Source organism: Lissotriton helveticus, chromosome 8 (genome assembly GCF_964261635.1).
Source record: "Lissotriton helveticus chromosome 8, aLisHel1.1, whole genome shotgun sequence".
NCBI classification, from domain to species: domain Eukaryota; kingdom Metazoa; phylum Chordata; class Amphibia; order Caudata; family Salamandridae; genus Lissotriton; species Lissotriton helveticus.
Window position 1 is genome coordinate 1528995750 of NC_136069.1, and position 17783 is coordinate 1529013532.

Genomic DNA, 17783 nt, shown 5'->3' on the forward strand with positions numbered 1-17783 from the left:
TGTGAGTTATTAGATAGGGAAGTGATACCGCTTCCCCTGGGATCACAGCTTACTGGACTTTGGACGTTGCTTTGACTCGTCTACCGGTTTGTGTCCCCGTCGCCCTTTCCCCTCCTCTTTCCATGCGGTGTCCTTCACCCTCTCCTCCTCTTTCCTGCCTTCATTACCTGTCTACTTCCCCAGCTCCTACCCCCCCTCCCCTGAATCTTTCCCCTTGCCTGCTTTTCCCCTGACGTATTTGTGCTTATTGTTTATCTCAACCTAACAAGTAACTATGTTGCCATGCTCTAATAACTGTGTAACCTTTGTAACGATGTAACCTGTAACTATGATCTGTGATGCTCATGTAAAGCGCTCTGATACCTCCGGGTCTAGCCAGCGCTATATAAAACCTTTAAAATAAATAAATAAATAAATAAAACTGCAACAAAGGGATGTCTTTGCGACCTACTTTTCAACGGAGGGAAAACAAAAACCAAAAATACGGTCTTGATCTTACTAGTAGATGGTAGACAATGATAATTTTTTAATATGTGAATCGTATAGTGAAGAATGAATTCACAGACACCAGATAAGTAAAATCAGGACTGACTAGTCTGTGGATTTTCCTGCGTTGATATCACATGTCTCACTCTATTACTGTTTCTACATTGGTTGATGGTGGCTGCCACAGGAGTCCTGCTGTTAGTCAGTTCTCTTCCTGTAAAAACATGCCCCGCCTTCTGTTTCTTCACCAAAAGTGAGACTTACTTTGCATCCATTGCTCTACAACCACGTTTTTTTGTGGAACAGGGTTGTTTCCACAACTGCACGTCAAATCTTGAGGTATTTAAATCATTCTATGATAGTTCCCCATTACATTTTGTTTTCTAGACTACACAATTGTACATCCTGTCATGACTTCATTAGAGGTTTGGTGCAGAAGATGTACTTACTACCTGTGCATCTTCCCACTGGACCCTCAGTGTATAACACCTATGGCAGGACCACACACTGACATAGTAGAGCAGGCGAGGCTCCACCAATAATGGCAAGAAAATAACATTATTTTTGGTTGATTGAACCTTGTGATAAACCCCACATACATCGGCAGTGCCTTGTCAAACTCTTTGAAACTTTCAGAAAAAAAGATAAGAGAGACTCCCAAATCCTACTGTGTGATGGACTTAAAAACCCACGACCACATTCTACTCTCCAGAACGTGTTTGATAGAAATTAATCTGTGTCTTCTTAAAACCACTAAATAGTTTTCCTGATTCTACCCTTATTTTATATTTGTTTGGATATCAAGCATGATGCAATATGTATGCAACTTTAATAAGTTGTAAATTAGTGAACTATTTCATGTACACCTTTGTATATGCATGCTTAATCTGCAAAGTTGGAAGAGTCATAAAGTGAAGAGCTGTATCACATGGAGTTTTGCAAAGGTCATAGCTAAGACATCTTAAGAGATGAAAACTCCACTACACTGCTTCCTGCTAATTGGTGCACAAACATGCTGCTCTAATTTAAGGTGGTGTGGAGAGTTAGGGTTCAGGCACGAAGAACTAGACCACAACACATACTGGACCGTTACAGTGGAGTTACGTCCACCCAGACCCCAAATGATTTTAGTGCATCTAACTAGGATTAGAGGCCAGCCAACTACTCATGTATAATGCTATCACAGCAGCATCTCATCACCCATGCAAGTGTTGTACTTGGTATGCCATTGGTAGTCTCAGTGCCATGGTGTAGTTAGAATTTATCTGCCAATTCTTAAGAACAGATTGCCTTCAGGAACCTGTGTCCCCAATATTTTTCATCTCCATAATTTATAGAATATGCGGAAATTGCTTTTGATGAAGCCTCTTCGCATGGCTTTAGTTTTTTTCCTCATTGAATTACATCGTGATCTGCTGCTTTAATCATGGTCATGGGTGGGACGCACCCTGAGGAATCAGCTATCTGAGTAAGTGCTTCTAAAATAACTGCTGGTAAAAGAACCATGTAACAAAACCAAGAGTGCATCAGATGCTTGCAAACAGTCTCTTGTTCGCTCTAAGTTGGCAGGGTATGCCCAGACGTGGGTCCCTTGCTCACTTTGCCACTGGATTCAAGCTAGCCTGGCTGAAGAGGGGTGTTACCCCAAACCGGTCCCAGGATGCTTGTTTCCGGTCCAGGGAAGACCTGGCTTGGCAGGTCGGGCTGGAATGTTCCCATGAGGCACAGGGTCAAGATTGATTTGCATATAGCTGTGTCTGAACTGGGGTGGCAAAGTGAGCTAAAGAATGATGATGGATTCAACCCAGATCTGTGACTGGGGGTGAGTGTCTGAAAAGTTTCAGCGCTCCATCCATCATCTCCTTGTGTTTGCAAACAGTCTAACCACTGGCAATGGCTTTGGGTAGCATTTCAACAAATGGTTAAACGCCTAATGTGCCACTCTAGACATAAACCCATCTTTTCTAACTCTGCACTGACCGATGCCATGCGAGCCCCCCCCCCCCCTCCACAAGTAAACATAAGCAACCCCAGACTCTTTCAGTCTCTTCAGTGATGAATAGCTTGGATCCTGCGGTGGACTGAGCAGGGGGTCCATGTCTGGACTTCCCCTAGCCACTTAGGGCATTACATCAAACACAAAAGGTGATGGGAGGAATGCTTGCAAATAGTCCAAGCACTGGCAATCACGTGGGTAGCATTCCAAACCATTGTCTTTTGCTAAATGTGTGAATCTGGACAAAGGCTGACCTTATGCAAATCAGTACTGACCCTGAGGCTCATGGAAACAGTCGTTTCCGGTGGAGAAGTGGTTCCGGTGCTCACTGTGCCACTGGAACCAAGCTGCACCCTACTGTTGTGGCCCAAACAGGCCAAAACTGGTCTGGGGTTGCTTGTGTTCCTGGTCTGAGGGGACCCATCTCAGTAGTTCAGGCTGGAAGGTTCCTACTTTAGTAGGATCAAGGCTGATTTGTACATGGCTAGTTCCTGTCTGAGGTGACATGGTGCACAAAAATATGATGGGCTATAAATGCAGTCAGGAGTAGTTACTGAGGCAGGGAATAATTCAAGTATTCCACTAACACTTTGCTATTTTCCTCAGTACGATGTCCTAACTGCGATGAGAATGCCAAGACGTGGTTTCTATGCTCACTGTGTCGCCACTGGGACCAAGCTGCACTCTACTAATAGGAACCAAATAGGCCAAACCCAGTCTGGGGATGCTTGTGTTCCGATTCAGAGGGCACCAGGCCTCACAGTTGGAGCTGGACTGTTCCTATTGGAGCAGGATCAAGGCTGATTTGCATATGCAAATTCCTATGAGAGGTGGCATGGTGGAAAAAAAAAAAAATCATGGACTAAATTGAGGCCAGAGTAATTTATCAGTGCGGAGATTAATTCAAGTATTCTACCATTTTGTTTTCATCTATCCTTTTGAAGCAGCATCTTCGTGGGATATCCATCAATCAATTCGTAAGCCACAACACTTTGTTATGTTATGTTGATTTGTATAGCACAGCTAATCACCCACGAGGGTATTCAGGCACTGGAGCAGGAACATAGCCCCGCTGGTGCTCTTAGTTGAACAACCTGGTGCTGTATTATGGAAGTGTCCTGGGGAGCAACGGGCGTTTGTGCCCGCCTTGCATGCCCCCGGGGCACTATTGGTATTAATGAAGGGGCCGCAGACGCCTATCCCCTCATGTAATACCGATAGCGCTGTTGCACATATCGCCAGTGCTATCTTCAGAGGGTGTTACCTCATTTGCACGGGGGCATGGTCCCATGCAAATGAGGGACTCCCTTTGCCTCTGTGCCCGCACTATATTATAGATGCGAGCGCTGAGGCAAAAAAGCTGTCAAAACCTAGAAGGTGGCGCACTGTCAGTGAGCCCCCTGATGGTAGCCCCATGGACTCCTCAGACATCTCCTTGCAGGAGGGTGCAGTCAGTCACTCACTGCATCCGCCTGAAAACGGATCTCTAACGTCCCTTAAAAGTGCATGCGGGTTGCTGTCTGTGCTGTGAAAGGCGGAGCTGCTTCAAAGCAGCCGCTCAGTTTTTCACATAGCGCAAACTATGTAATAGGGCGCACTTTCACGGTTTGCGCCCGGCGCACCTGTTTTAAGGTGCACCGGACATGGATGGGGCAAGGAAAAGCACAAGGGACAGAGAACAGCATGGAGTGCACAGCGAGAGAAGTGCACAAGGGAGACAGCTGAAAAAAAACTGACAGCTCATGGAGTGCTTAACCCAAAAGAAAGAAAGCGGAAGCACAGAAGATGGGCAATCTAAAGAAATGGTATGCTCGAAGGGAGTGCCAAACACAAGACTGACAAGCTAGGAAACAATTAAGAAGCAGGCAAATGGGAGTGGCAGTAAGGGCACTAAATGGTAAACAATAGGTGAATTCCAAGTCACTGTATGTTCTATTTAAGTCCACAGTAGGTCTCGCAACAGACAGAGCATTTGTTGTCTTCTAGGCTGGACCTAACACAAGCATTTGCAATGCAATAGGTCTTGCATTACTTTAATTTTGACCTATGGTGTTGCAAATAATAATGTTTCCGTGATTTTTATTTTTTGTCAACAAATATCCCAGCAGTAGCATAAGCAATAAAAGAAAATCCATGAAAATAGATAAGGGTATAGTACTATAGGCTGTTACTAGGTGTCCCTGTGGACTTGTAAAAGGACCTCTATTAGCCATATGAGGTACCGCACCCTTAACGCAAATATAAAGAGAAAGATTGCAGCTGAGCATACGTTTCCATTTGTTTTTTATTGAAAGTGAGATTTTTGTTACCTTGCGTTCAATAAATGCTGTATTAAAATAAACAATGGTGCATTTTTAAATCTCAAGCTAACAAAAATCTAACGTCCAATAAAACCAAATGGAAACACATGCTCAGCTGCAATCTTTCTCTTTATAACTGCATTAAGGATGCAGTACCTTGTGTGGCTATAAAGGTCCCTTTACAACTCCACAGGCCCACTTAGTAACAGCCTGTGGTACTGCAATTTATTCTTGCTTTGTGGATTTTATTTTATCACTTATGCTACTGCTGCAATATTTCTTGACAAAAAAAACCTATAACAAACATTATCATTTGCAACGCAATAGCTCATACTTCAGTAATGCAAGACCTATTGCATTTCAAATGCTTGTTTAGTAATTCTTGCAATGCTTAGTTTTAAATCTGAACACAACATGATTATTGGGGGATCCTTTTGTTCTTGAGTTAAATGCCTCGGGGCGTTTGTTGCTGGCGCAAGCTGGAGCTCAGAGCAATTATTGGAGCAGCATTTCCTGGTGCTGTAGGACTATCCTGCCCTGGAGCAAGATATCTAGGTTTCTCGGTTTGAACAGGTCTCCAAGCCCCCTTCTCTCCTCACTACAACAGCACAGCACCTCAGGGCAGACGGAACTGCATGCCCTTGCATATCGCACGCACTCCTTTAAGTATGCTTTGCTATGATTTCTTTATGCCATTTTTTAGCTCTGTATCAAATCAAGTGCCGCTAGAGATGCAAGGCATTCAGTCCAGTGTTCTCTTGAAGTGATGATAAAATAACCTAATTATAACTCTTTTTGCAACTCTTACCCACTGTGAAACCATTCAATGAGCAACAAAGAACAGACAAATCAGCAGCTTACTTCTACATGTTTGTGTCTTGGAATCTAGACTTCGAACAAACAATGGCATATCAGGTACCTTGGGCGCCAGGTGAAGTCCTCAAAGAAAACCCATCCTACAAATCCCTGACATACAACTTTTGTGATATGATGCGTTTTACTAAGGGGCATTGAGGCATAACACACCCAATTGCCAATCAGTCTCTGAGAAGATCAAGATAAACGAGATAATACCTTCTCAAAGATGAACCTGTTGCTACAGAAGAAAAACAGGTCAAGAAACTACACAAAGAAGTTACCACTTTAAGCACTTGCACATTAACTTATTGATTGGTGGACAGTAAAAAGTGTAGTTACGTCAACAGTGCCCCAATTGGGTAACAGAGGTGGGCTAGAGAAAGTCCTGGCATCTAAACCAGGACAGATCCGTTTACAAAAATGGTAATATATTTCTAATAGAAGTAGGACAAATTTGTCACAATGCACAAGACAAACCTGCCAGTGCCATTTAAAAAAAAAAAAAGTTTGCTAGATTAATTTTTTTGCCAAAATATATCCCAGCACTAAACAAGCAGTGAGGGTGCAGTACCAAAGGATGTCACTAGTTGTCCTGTGGGACCTCTTTTGGCCAAATATGGTACAGCACCCCTGCGACATCGCCAGGAAAAGGATATGGCACACCGGTGAGAGCTGCCGACTGGGGATCTGGGGATCTGTGTTTAAGTGTGGTGTCAGCCTGATTGTTCATTTTTCCCCCGAGCACATGGCTAGGTGCGCTATATAAATAAAAACTAGAAATGTAAAATAACATAAGAATTCAATGCTCGGGGTGGGCAAGCCGTGCCGGGAGCAAAACAGCAGTAGCCTTGGTGGAGGTCTGGAGCTATGTTGTGGGAGGGGTGAGAGCAAAACAGCAGTGGCGTCTGAGGGGTTGTGGGGGGCCTGGAGCAGTGTTGTGGGAGGGGTGATGGGGCAGCACGGGGAGATCAAGGGACCAAGTAAATGAACCAACAAAAGTTTCAATGCACAAGTAAACAGAACACTTAAGAAGACAAGACGCAGCCGAACAAAAAAAAAAACAAAAGAGTTCTCTCCAACTATAAAAAACCTGAACAGTAAGAACACATGCAAGAGGGCCAAGTCCAGATGGGAGGATATAAAATTCCAAAAGGAGGGACTACTAAGTGTATTCACCAATTAAAAAGGACAGCAACAGGAACTGATGAAAAAGCTGGGCGTTTTTTCAAGCCCATATCCTGGATGCAGCATGTCTCGAAGAGACAGCGCAAATGCTGTCTAGGCGAGACCTAAAAAGGACTGGATGAACCAGTATTATTGGAAACATGATGCCGTAAAGAGAAGAAATGCACAAAAACAAATTCAATGGTACTGGTTTCCTGACAATGTGACTGCACATACAATTTCTTTCAAAAGCAATTTTAGCAATGGTTGAAGAACAAGAATAGGTAAAACAGTAACAGTACATCTTCATAAATAAAAGTGATGAAAATAAACCATACCTGCATTTCATACTGAAGGGTCATGTGAAAGCACCAAGAGCCTAAGCCGACAGCTGATACAAAAAGCACAGCATGTTACACGAGGCCACAGTATGCAAGAACACTCAAGAATGTTCAATATTAGGTAAATACAAACATTACATAGGAGGGTGCTATTATTGTACAAAATCTGGTGGTATAAAATCAATATTTCAGCAGGGTCCAATGAAATGCATCACAACAGCCCCAAACACTTTGTACAAATTTACTGATCCACACTGTTTTATCAACTTTCTGTTCATGAAATGTAAACAAAACCTTAAAAATCCAATCAGTGACTATTGTTTGCTTCAATTTGCACAGAACAATTTCAATATTCACTCCCTTCGCAGACAAGATGCGTTTTTTAACCAACATCAGGTGTTTATCTGAAATTTGCCATTATGAACTACATAACTAGGGATTTTTCGCATCCTTCTAAAGAAGACCAAAAAACTATAGTCCAGCATTTGATTATGCTTTTAATAAACATCTGGCGGTTTATTAAAACACATTTGTTTCAAGCTATATGCCCAAACAAAAAAATCTGTAACAAATACTATTAAAATTAAGGCCCTATATCTAGGGGTGGGCGATAAATTTCACTCCACTGGCAGAGTTGGTGGTGTTTTGATCACTCCACATAATGTAACGTCGAGTTCCGACCAAATTCCTCCACCATCGATAGGCTGAGTTTATTCTCGTGTGTGGCTTACCAGTGGTAAGTTGGTGAGTGTGAGAATTGGCACTCCCTAGCATGATTTTCAGGAGCTAGGAGGGCACCCATTGAGATTTCCCAATGCGTGTGGCTTACCAGTGGTAAGTTGGCGAGTGTGAGAATTGGCACCCCTAGCGTCATTTTCGGGAGCTAGGATGGCACCCATTGAGATTTCCCAATGCGGGCAGTCGCAACCATTTGCAGTGAGAAAGCTGCCACTCAAGTGCAAAATCTACTCAAGTGGCAGCAAAGAACCAGCGTCTTCTGGAGTGCCGCGTGTTGCCGTTCGTGCTGATTTTGAAGAGTGGAACAAGCTCCTGGTGCTAAAATTCAGGGCGAGCAGCGTGATGTGCCGATTGCTGTCCGTTCACGGAAGCTCGCGGAGTTACATATCCCAGAACGTTGAACTCCGCGAGTTTCACCCACCCCTACCTATATTGTGACCTTGCAGTCTGATGTTATTTATAAGGTGGCATTCGGCTTTGTCGTTTACAGTGTTACTGGAAGCCTTCCAAGGAACATTAAAGCCATTTTACAATTACAGAATGTGTATCCATATTTAGAGCATGTTCAGATTAGTTTATTGCACAAGACGACTCAGTGGTATAAAAACACATTTCACGGTGAGACTGTCATTTGACAAAAACCTGTCACAATGATTTATTTGATTAGGATGCACAGTATCATCTTATTCCTTTACACCCGCTAATTAGTCAGTAAGCAAAGTAGTGCATTTAGATAACAATGTCCAAAAAATACTCCATAGGCTGAATCATTGCTCACTGTGTAATTAACCACTTAAGCAAAACCTGGACGTTCTAATTAAAAACAGGGACCATTGTTACATGAACAATACAGCAGCAGTTTCGAAAGCCTTTGAGCTTAGCCACAGTCTGTTGTTTAATCAGCAGGCTATTCATGGAAGTTAAACATTCTAATTGCAATCATGGGTCATTGTTAGCTCTACCCTGCTACCTGCCCCTTCAAAAATCTCCAGCAAAGGAAAGCAGGTTATCTCTAAACTTTCTGTCTTCCTAGTGACATATTTAAATGACCTTCTCTTACTTTATCACTGACAACCAAACTATGTAGTCCATCAATTCACTTACTGTTTTCAATAAACTTGTTCCGGTTTGAAAGAAAACACTGTTTTATGATAATTACATCAGAGTAAAGATGTACTTTAAAAATACATTATCTGGGAATGTGCAACATGTTTCTGCAGCGGCGTCTCCTCAGCTAATGCAGATGAGCGTCTCCCACCTTCCAAAAAGGAAAAATAAAATGATAACGCAATGTTATTATAATTTTACTTTTCTGTACTGCGCCAGTTTGGTGTTTAGTACTGGGCAGGGTAGGCTAGGCTGTGTCACGGGGAGGTGTGGTTGACGCACCATAAGTGCACATGACAGTTTGGCCGGCCGTCTTGGGCGCACTTTAGCATTTTTTTCCACCAGGCCGTGGAGAACTCTCCTAGGCTCCCACTCCCTGTCTGAGCGGCGAACTAGGCCGCTCAGACCAATTAGGACGCTGCTGTTATGCTGGTGACAGCAGCGTCGTGATTGGCTAGGTGAGCCTGGGAGCCCGTGTGCTTCCTGCTTCCGTGCGCCGTGGACAGAAGGAGAATGGAGGAGAGGCGGCGGCCGGCAGGTAAGTGAATTTTTTTCCAATCTCCCGCCCACCCTTTCTATTCAGTAGCAGCCACCACTGTGTTTGTGTTGCTGTTTCAGGATTTTAGTGACATACAAAAATCACTCAGTCTGCAGCCTCATGGTTTATGTCGCGAGGATCCCTTGATAATAATATTACAGCCTTGCATGTTATGTATACAGTGCATCAAGAATAGGATTTTGCTTAGACACATACAACATATTGCAGCTCATTCTATGTTCGTCGGTCCTCTTGTCAGATTGTTCTGTGGCTAATAGTAGCACAAGGAGGTATTTACAACAACAACAACAAAAATAATTTAAAGCCAATTAGTCTGGCCTTGGCAAGCTGAGGCCATCATTATTTTCAATGCATTGGGAATATACCACAGTTAAAAAATAAAATAAACATGAGTTTGTAATAAACGTGAAATAACAAAATATAACCTTTCAGTATAATTAATTAATGTTAATAGAAGAGTATGGGTTATTTGTACCCGGCAAGTAAACTTGGAAAGGAATAGAAACACTTTTCCATTTTAATGCACTTCACAAGAAAATAAGATTATTACTGCTGCAATGAAGAGAGGTTTCAATTGGTGTAACATGAAGAAATAATTTAAACATAGAGTGACGTAAAATGTTTATCAAAGAAAAAAACAATCAAAGAATAGAAGGAAAATGCATTGGTAAAGTAAAACATTGGCCAACTAGCCTTGGTATTTGGTAGTGTACTTTTTTTTATGACGGATGTGCACACGTGATCGTGAAAAACGACTGTTTTGCACAGTGCAAGCCCACCAATGGCTGAAGTGGAGTGACACATTGGTCCATCCTTCATACTGTGGTGGATGGAAGCACAATGTAAATGACACACAGTATGGGTGAAGAGGACTGACTCAAAGCCCCTCTAAGAAAGAATATATTTATTTTGTATATAATATCTACATGTGGTGCTAAAAGATCTAAGCTATCTCTAGGCCTGACCTAAACAGGGTACGACTTGTGAGTTGCAGCCGCATGGTAAATTATAACAACACGTCGTATTGCAAGATTGGAGCGATACTTTATTTTTAAACGAGAACCTGAACAAGAAGTCTAGCAATCACCATTTGCGGGTCAAAGGTCAGAATTAGATATGCATATCAGTTCTGTCCGTGATTACAATCTCGTGCATTGAGCTCGCCTTCTATTCGAGTCCCTCAAGCATGTAATAGAGTTTCAACGAGAAGGAACTCCCTGCTTCAGCCAATGATTTACTTGCACGCTGCATGGCGCCAAAAACCTGTACCTTTGTGTAACCTTCAGAAAGGGGATAAAGTCATGGCGCAGATGGGCGACACCCACTGCAATGTTTGCTCTTTGTAATTACAGCTAACACCCATGAGCCACCAGGTAACGTCCAGTTTGAGAAACTAGTGTGGTGCCGACCTCGGTCCATGACATCACTGACTGTTTCCAACTCCTGGCTTTCATATGACAACCTAATGCATTCTGGGTATTGTAGTCTTGGTGGGCTTCTACTCAACTAGTAAGACCAGTACACTTGTTAGCATTGACCCATATATGAACAGTCCAGGACAGGAAAGGTGGTACCCATTCTGACACTGGTCACCCAAGAACACACACAATAAAAAAGACAATAGGTTTGGCTTTTCGATAGTACTTGCCACAGAGGCAAGCAACCACATTGGTCTGCGGAACACTCACACATGACGACAGGGCACCACTCCAACATATATCCATTTACACAGAATAGAATGCTTACATTCACTCATCCACTCAGAACAAACAGAGAATCAGACAAATCACGTACAGGCCTCAGTATATATTTAGGCAACACACTCTTGCACACCCAGTGCAGAAGTATCAAATGGTCTTAGTGTGGGGAAAATGTAACCTCTGGAGGAGAAAGTGCTTTTTACTGGACCAACTAAGTATATATCAATGCTGCAGTTGCATATTAATGTATATGCTTTCAAGGTCCCTCAAGATAAGATGTACACCCAAATATCTAGCCCACAGGGAAAGCACTGTGATGACCATGCAGTCCACACACAATGTATGAAGTACTTCGATTTTCACCAAAACCCATTTCTTTGGTATCGATTATTCACATCAACACTAAAGCATTCCGTTAAGTGAAACGCATCTGAGGCTTTCTTCATGCAGCACTTTCAATGGATGCCAAGGGAACCTTTGCGTCAAAAACCCTCTTTTACCAACAATTTTCAGTACAAAAATATATTCAATTGATCAGAACTACCCCATGCCCCTATATGATTGGCTCTCCAGAGAGCTATACATTACACTGTGTGATTAGGTTATTTCTTGGGCCACGCAAGCAACATCCAACGAAACTGCGATAAGCTCAGGATGTTGGCATTTGCCTTACTGCTGGCCTTGTACATATAGTAGAGTTATCTTCTCTTTGGTGAAGTCTATCCTACCTCAATGCTGAAGCCATATTGAAATGCAAATGTAAATGTGTTATCTACAAATGCCTATCCTACTTCCAGCTAAATTTTCTGCAAGGCAAAAATAAGTATTTACCAGCAATATAAATATTTGTTTTTCAGCAGAAAAGCTAAACCCAGTTTCAAAAACCTTTAGTTTCGCATTCATGGTCTTTTTGCACGTGTTTTTCCATGATGAAAAACTCTCAAAAGGTACTCCAACAAAAGGCAGCAACGTGAGCTTTCAGACTGAGATAGAACATAGAATATTCACATATTTAATGGAGAAGTAGCAGAGATGGTTTAGAAAAACAGGGTCAAGTAGAACAAAACAGAGGGTCATCCTAATGATAAACCAGCTGCATTCAGGCGTCAGCACCCAATTCTGCAGACGCAGGATAAAGGATGTGTACCCCTGGAAATCTGGGAGTCGTAATTTACAGGACTTGCTGGTCACCTTTTGGTAAATTCAGGGCACTTAATTGTTGCAAAAATACAGAGTTATGACAGGAGGGGAAGTTCGAGATTAATCCAGCAGGCGAGGCATGGCATCAGGTAGTCTTCATTCACGACCTTTGTTCTGTACGAGTTCAGACGACAGTCTGTCAAAAAGATCAATTTTCTTAGGTTGTTTTGATTACTTGCGGCAAGTTTCAGGTATCAAGGGTACGTTTAAGACATTTCAAAGCATGGGTTCTTTCACACCCAGGGCCTCCCTTTGTGTTTCAGTGTCTTGAAGGATCATTGGCTGATCAGGAAACGAGAAGCTGAAAGGAGGCTTGTGGTAGGTGCGTGGTGTGGGGTCAGTTTTTGAAACTCTAGTATCAACGTCAAGGTTCATAAACAATAGTCAACTGGGACCCAGTAGAGTGCTTTAATGGCAGGTCGGATGCAATTCCACTTGTGGTAGTTTAGACACATTCTGGCTGCATGGTTCAGTAGTCGGAGTCTGGTGATGTGTTTCACAGGAATGCCAGTCTAGATGATGCTGTAAGGCGGTATATGCCACAACAACAGCTCTCGTCCACTCTAGCCCATGGGTGGCTTTGAGAAATTGCAGGGTTTCCAGAGGAAAGAGCAGCAGAGTGACACCTTACACTGATTTTGGGAGTAAGGGGGAGTATTCTTATGTCAGTTATTCAACTTTAAGACTGGAGGGAACATAGGTGGGGTTCATTCAATATATTCCACTTGAAACTTGACATGGTCTATTCTACTATTGATATGGGAAACCTTTAAAGGAATCGCATGCATTAAGAAAATGTCTACAACTATATAATTTAAAATAAGGTAATGATGATATTGATCAAATAAACTTCATGACTCATCAGTCCAGCAATTTATTAATAAATGGAGCATGGTTGTATCCTCTCCATCTTTGCCAGTTTTAACTGCTGCCCTTGCAATTTATTTTCCGTAACCCTTAGAAATTCACTTGTGAACTTTACTCTAGTTGACACAAAGATCCTCTGCAAGATACTCAGGCTAATTGTTGGTATAACTGGCGTGTCATCCAACATTGAAACACATTTAACTTTTGTTGGTTTAGTTAGGATCACCTAATGAAAATTCTATACGTTCCCTGCGAATGGCGATTTGCTGAGCATACACAAGGGCCTATGAACAACTGCTGCAGAGGGGAAAAGATGGAGATATTTATTGAATATCTAAAAATTCCTAGACTTTAAGATGTTGAAGATCTTGCGGTTGTAGTGTAGAACATGACTGGTACAATAAAGTTGCCAAATGGTCATCTCTACTTATGTTTCTTCATTGAAGAAGAACATTAACATTCTAATAATTGGCTTGGCAGCCATACCCAGATAGCTACGAAATTCCTTTAAAAACAGAATTTATCAAATAGATTAAAATTTGGCTGACTGAAATGGCAAAACGAAGCCATGTTGAAAAATATGTCATTCTCTTTTGGATACCAATATCTTAATTGGAATCAAGAGTTTCTACTTATCCTGGGACTGAAGTTGTGTTAATAGCACAGTGTAATTAATGTTCCTTCTTCCCCTCTCCTAAACCTGTTCATTGGAACTTTACGGCAAACCTCTGTGTTTACAGCTTTGATGCTATCACTTCATGTTCTACGGCAAACCTTTGTTTTTACAGCTTTGATGTTATCATTTAATGTTCAATGCTCAGAATCTAATAAGCCTTTAATATTAAGGAGTTTGTTTCTTCTGAGGTACATAGTTAGACTGCTTAGGCCTGAACATTAGTCTGTGTTGTATAATATACTGCAGCTAGTTTTTGCAATCACACTTGATTGTATGGGTGCCCTTTATTCTTTCAAATAAAATGAAAACAGGTCTTCTACTGGAATCTTCCCATGGCACAAGTTAAATATATTTGGACGTTACTGGCGCGGAAATATAATGCAGTGTAGCTCAAGTTAAATTTACTAATACATCTAACTAACGCTGCTCACAAAGAGAATCCCAATTATTTTTAAGGACCCTTTAACACCTGCAAGGCTTTTGTTTTACAGTGTAAGAGAAAGACGCCTTGACCTCAGTACTATATTATTATTCACTCGATTCCTGATACCACGAGGTACTTTCTATATAGAAATACAGTTTCTGATAAAAAACAAAGTATGAAGGTCATCTTTCTATACACTGATTATCCTCCCTTTGCATGATCCTATGAAATGAACTATTTCAACGCATGTAAATAAATTAGGGTTGGGATTCCCAATGCAGTTTAAAATGCATATTTTCTTAACTCCTGTATTGGTGTGCTTAGAGTGCTTTTATCTTAAGAAATCCAGAATGTGGAGGGAAGGCAGGAATTAAAGCTTAGGATGATTTTTTTGTTTACGTATGGTGGCTTTAACCCCTTCGATGCTGATGACGGCCCCCAGCCGTCATGCATCACGGGGCTCGTGTGCTGATGACGGCTGGGGGCCGTCATAAACCCGCCCACTCGCGATTCTGCCGCACAGGCGCAGAATCGCGGCTACGCCCAAGGGGTAACTGTTCTAAAGTCACCTATAAACAGGAGCACTGGCATTTTTTTTTGTAAGGAAATGCTTCCTCCAATAAATGTCACTCTTCTGGTTAATGTGCGTCCTCTCTGTCTTGAGGTTGATATTTAAGGGGGTTACAGTGGGTATCTTGATCCTTTCCCTCTTTCGCCACTGACGCCCATCAGAAAACAGGAGAACATTCAGGTAAGTGAAAAGACAGCATAAAGAAATGGGAGTTAGGCTTTCCACTTTAGGAACTTACTCCCATTTGATATCTCTCGCCCACCCTCTTCTAAGGTATACAGGTTTCCTTGGGTGCGATTGCCCTCTTCCTCTCATACAAATTACCGTCACTAACCCCCCCATGCTCTCTAGTTTCTGTGAGGTTTTAATTTCCCCTTGTACAAACCGGGCGTAGCGGGCGAGTAGAAGCCACATTTTACCAGTTTATCACCCGTAGTGCCCCTTGTGCGAAATTTCCCCTCTCCAAGCTTCCTCTTAATGAGTCTAGCACAACTTTCGAGTATTCACCACTGATGCCCACTCCCACCTCAGGTGGGCTGTACTCTTCACCTGTGTGCGGTGGTCGAGCCCGGTCTACTCAACCCTGTAGGCACAACTCTCCTGAGTTGTGACGGGATTCTCCATAAGGGCAGATGGCAAACACTACTCCTCCGATCAGGTCACTTTGTCCTATGCCTCTTCCGCCACGGTGTCGGCTGCTTTCGTCGCCTGCTCTAGAGTCCCGAGAACATTCTTATTTCTCCTTCTTGCAGCTACTGTACTCAGTTTGACTCCTCTTTGTCTACCTCGTGTCTTTGTTACTCCATCTCCCCTTTTCGGGTTTCTGGTGTCTTTTTCTTCAATATAGCTGTTACTCTTCCTTTCTGTGTAAGGTAGCCCTTCATCAGTCTCGATTCTTTTCCTCATCTATATGTTAACTCTTCCCTTTTTCTAACTGTGTTTCCTCCTCTCTTTCTAGGTGCTGGTAGGTTCAGCAGCAATATTCACGATATCTCCTCCCAGCCTAATAGGTAAGTGGTGTTTCAAGTCTGTGTCTTCCTCACTGGTCCCCAGACCAAGACATCTTCTTATGATTCGAGGATTTCAGGCAGTGAGGAACTCAGAGGCATGTAGATTTCTGATGAGTATCCCGGGTTGTAATCCCGGTTCATTTCTGTTATATGTAAGGTGCTCCCTCACCCTTTCAGCCCTCTTGTGTGACATTCTTTAGGTCAAGCCTGCAAATGCGCACGCGTTGCGTGTGCTTCTGCTTGCAAGACACTATTGTTTACACTAAAGAGCTTGGAGCTCGCCCATTGCTTACCATTTGCTGGCTTCTGTTTCACTCTTCTTGCAGACTCCTAATTGACCAGAACAGGCCAAGTATCATTTCCGTTCCTTTCTGTGGAGCAGTGACCAAGCACAGATTGATTCAACCTAATCAGTGCCTGTCTCTTCTCCCAGTGTGATTCAGGGACTATTATTATTATTATTCTCCCCTTTCAATGACCCCTACCCCAGTCTGCTAAACCCTCGCTCCCTTCTCCTTTTACTTTCCCTATTGCCTCCCCCTCTTCTGCGGTCTGTTATTCCTGCTCCCTCCCACTACCTCATGGTCCCCACCTCCCATTTTTTCCAGACATGCTGCACAGCAGCACGCGCTGCTAGGCAACATGGTTAAAAAAAAAAACAGCTCTATGACGTGTCATAGAGTTGTTTTTTTTTTACTTTAAACCATGTTGCAAAGCAGCTCTTGCTGCTGTGCAATAAGTCTTAAAAACACTGGCAAAGCCAATAGATCTCACTTATGCTTGACTTATTAGGTTGCCACCCATCCTTGGAACACTGGGCTTTTTTGGGAGGTGAAGGAAAACCACCAACTGATATAATTTAAAGGGTGTATTTGGCTCTAAATCCCGCCTCTCTTGTTTTATTTGGGGCTGCAATATTATAGGGTGCCCTCTAAACCACAATTTTATTTTTCTCTATATAAAAGGTGTCCCCCATTCTTCCATGTTGCCTTTTGCTGCACTCCTCCTTCATGGTAGATCGAAGATAACGTGGTGAGAGATCAGCGGGCGCTGAAGTGATGGGGAGTAAGAAGTGGTGAAAAGTATATGTACTTCTCACGTAAATGGCTACATTAATCACAACCGGGAGAGGATGCATTTTGACACTTCGGGTTTCCTTTACATTTTGGCGGTAATGAGACATTTGCCAAAAAAATGATAAAAGGCCATGCTTCCTTTAGAGGTAGATGAACCTCAATTTGTCAGAAGTTGAGAAGCACTGCAGCTGCTTTTGTTACAAGGGGGGTATATTGCAGCACTGCTGCAAAACCGGCCCGTATCAAAACTAGCCCCCCACCCTTCGGGCCCACAGTGAAAACACCTGGTGCCCGCTATGCCCAGTCCAACCCCGACACAGACTAAGTCACAGTTAGTAGAGTGACTCAAAGAATGCAGACCTTATGTGCATTTAGAGTTTCTCTCAAAAACAACTAAATCGGCCTCCAACCATGGAGAAATTGGCACAGATGTTCTGGAAGGCAGGCACAGCAGAAGCAGCAACATACTGAGGGGAAGGATGACAACAAGGAATGGATGCCTTGGAATGCTTCCAGCTTGAGCTCAAACCTGCTAGGAATCCTACTGGCTCTTCCTGCCACATTCTTCCTACATTAACATTGTACTACAATACATTCTGGGCCCCATCTGACGCTGCAGCACTTCGAAAAAATGACAAAGATATTCATCATTAACACTTCAAATACACTCCCGGTCTTATCCACACGAAAACTAACGAGATAGACTTGAC

General features: G+C 42.7%; 1 protein-coding gene across 4 annotated transcripts in view; it reads right to left on the reverse strand.

Annotated features, from left to right (window-relative positions):
* ACER3 (alkaline ceramidase 3) overlaps nt 1–17783 on the reverse strand; it is a 188465-nt gene that overhangs the window by 57186 nt on the left and 113496 nt on the right. For all 4 annotated transcript variants that reach the window (XM_078658514.1, XM_078658515.1, XM_078658516.1 and 1 more), the window contains exon 3: nt 7143–7195. In XM_078658514.1, the coding sequence (XP_078514640.1) occupies nt 7143–7195 (53 nt within the window). The remainder of the gene's footprint in view (nt 1–7142; nt 7196–17783) is intronic.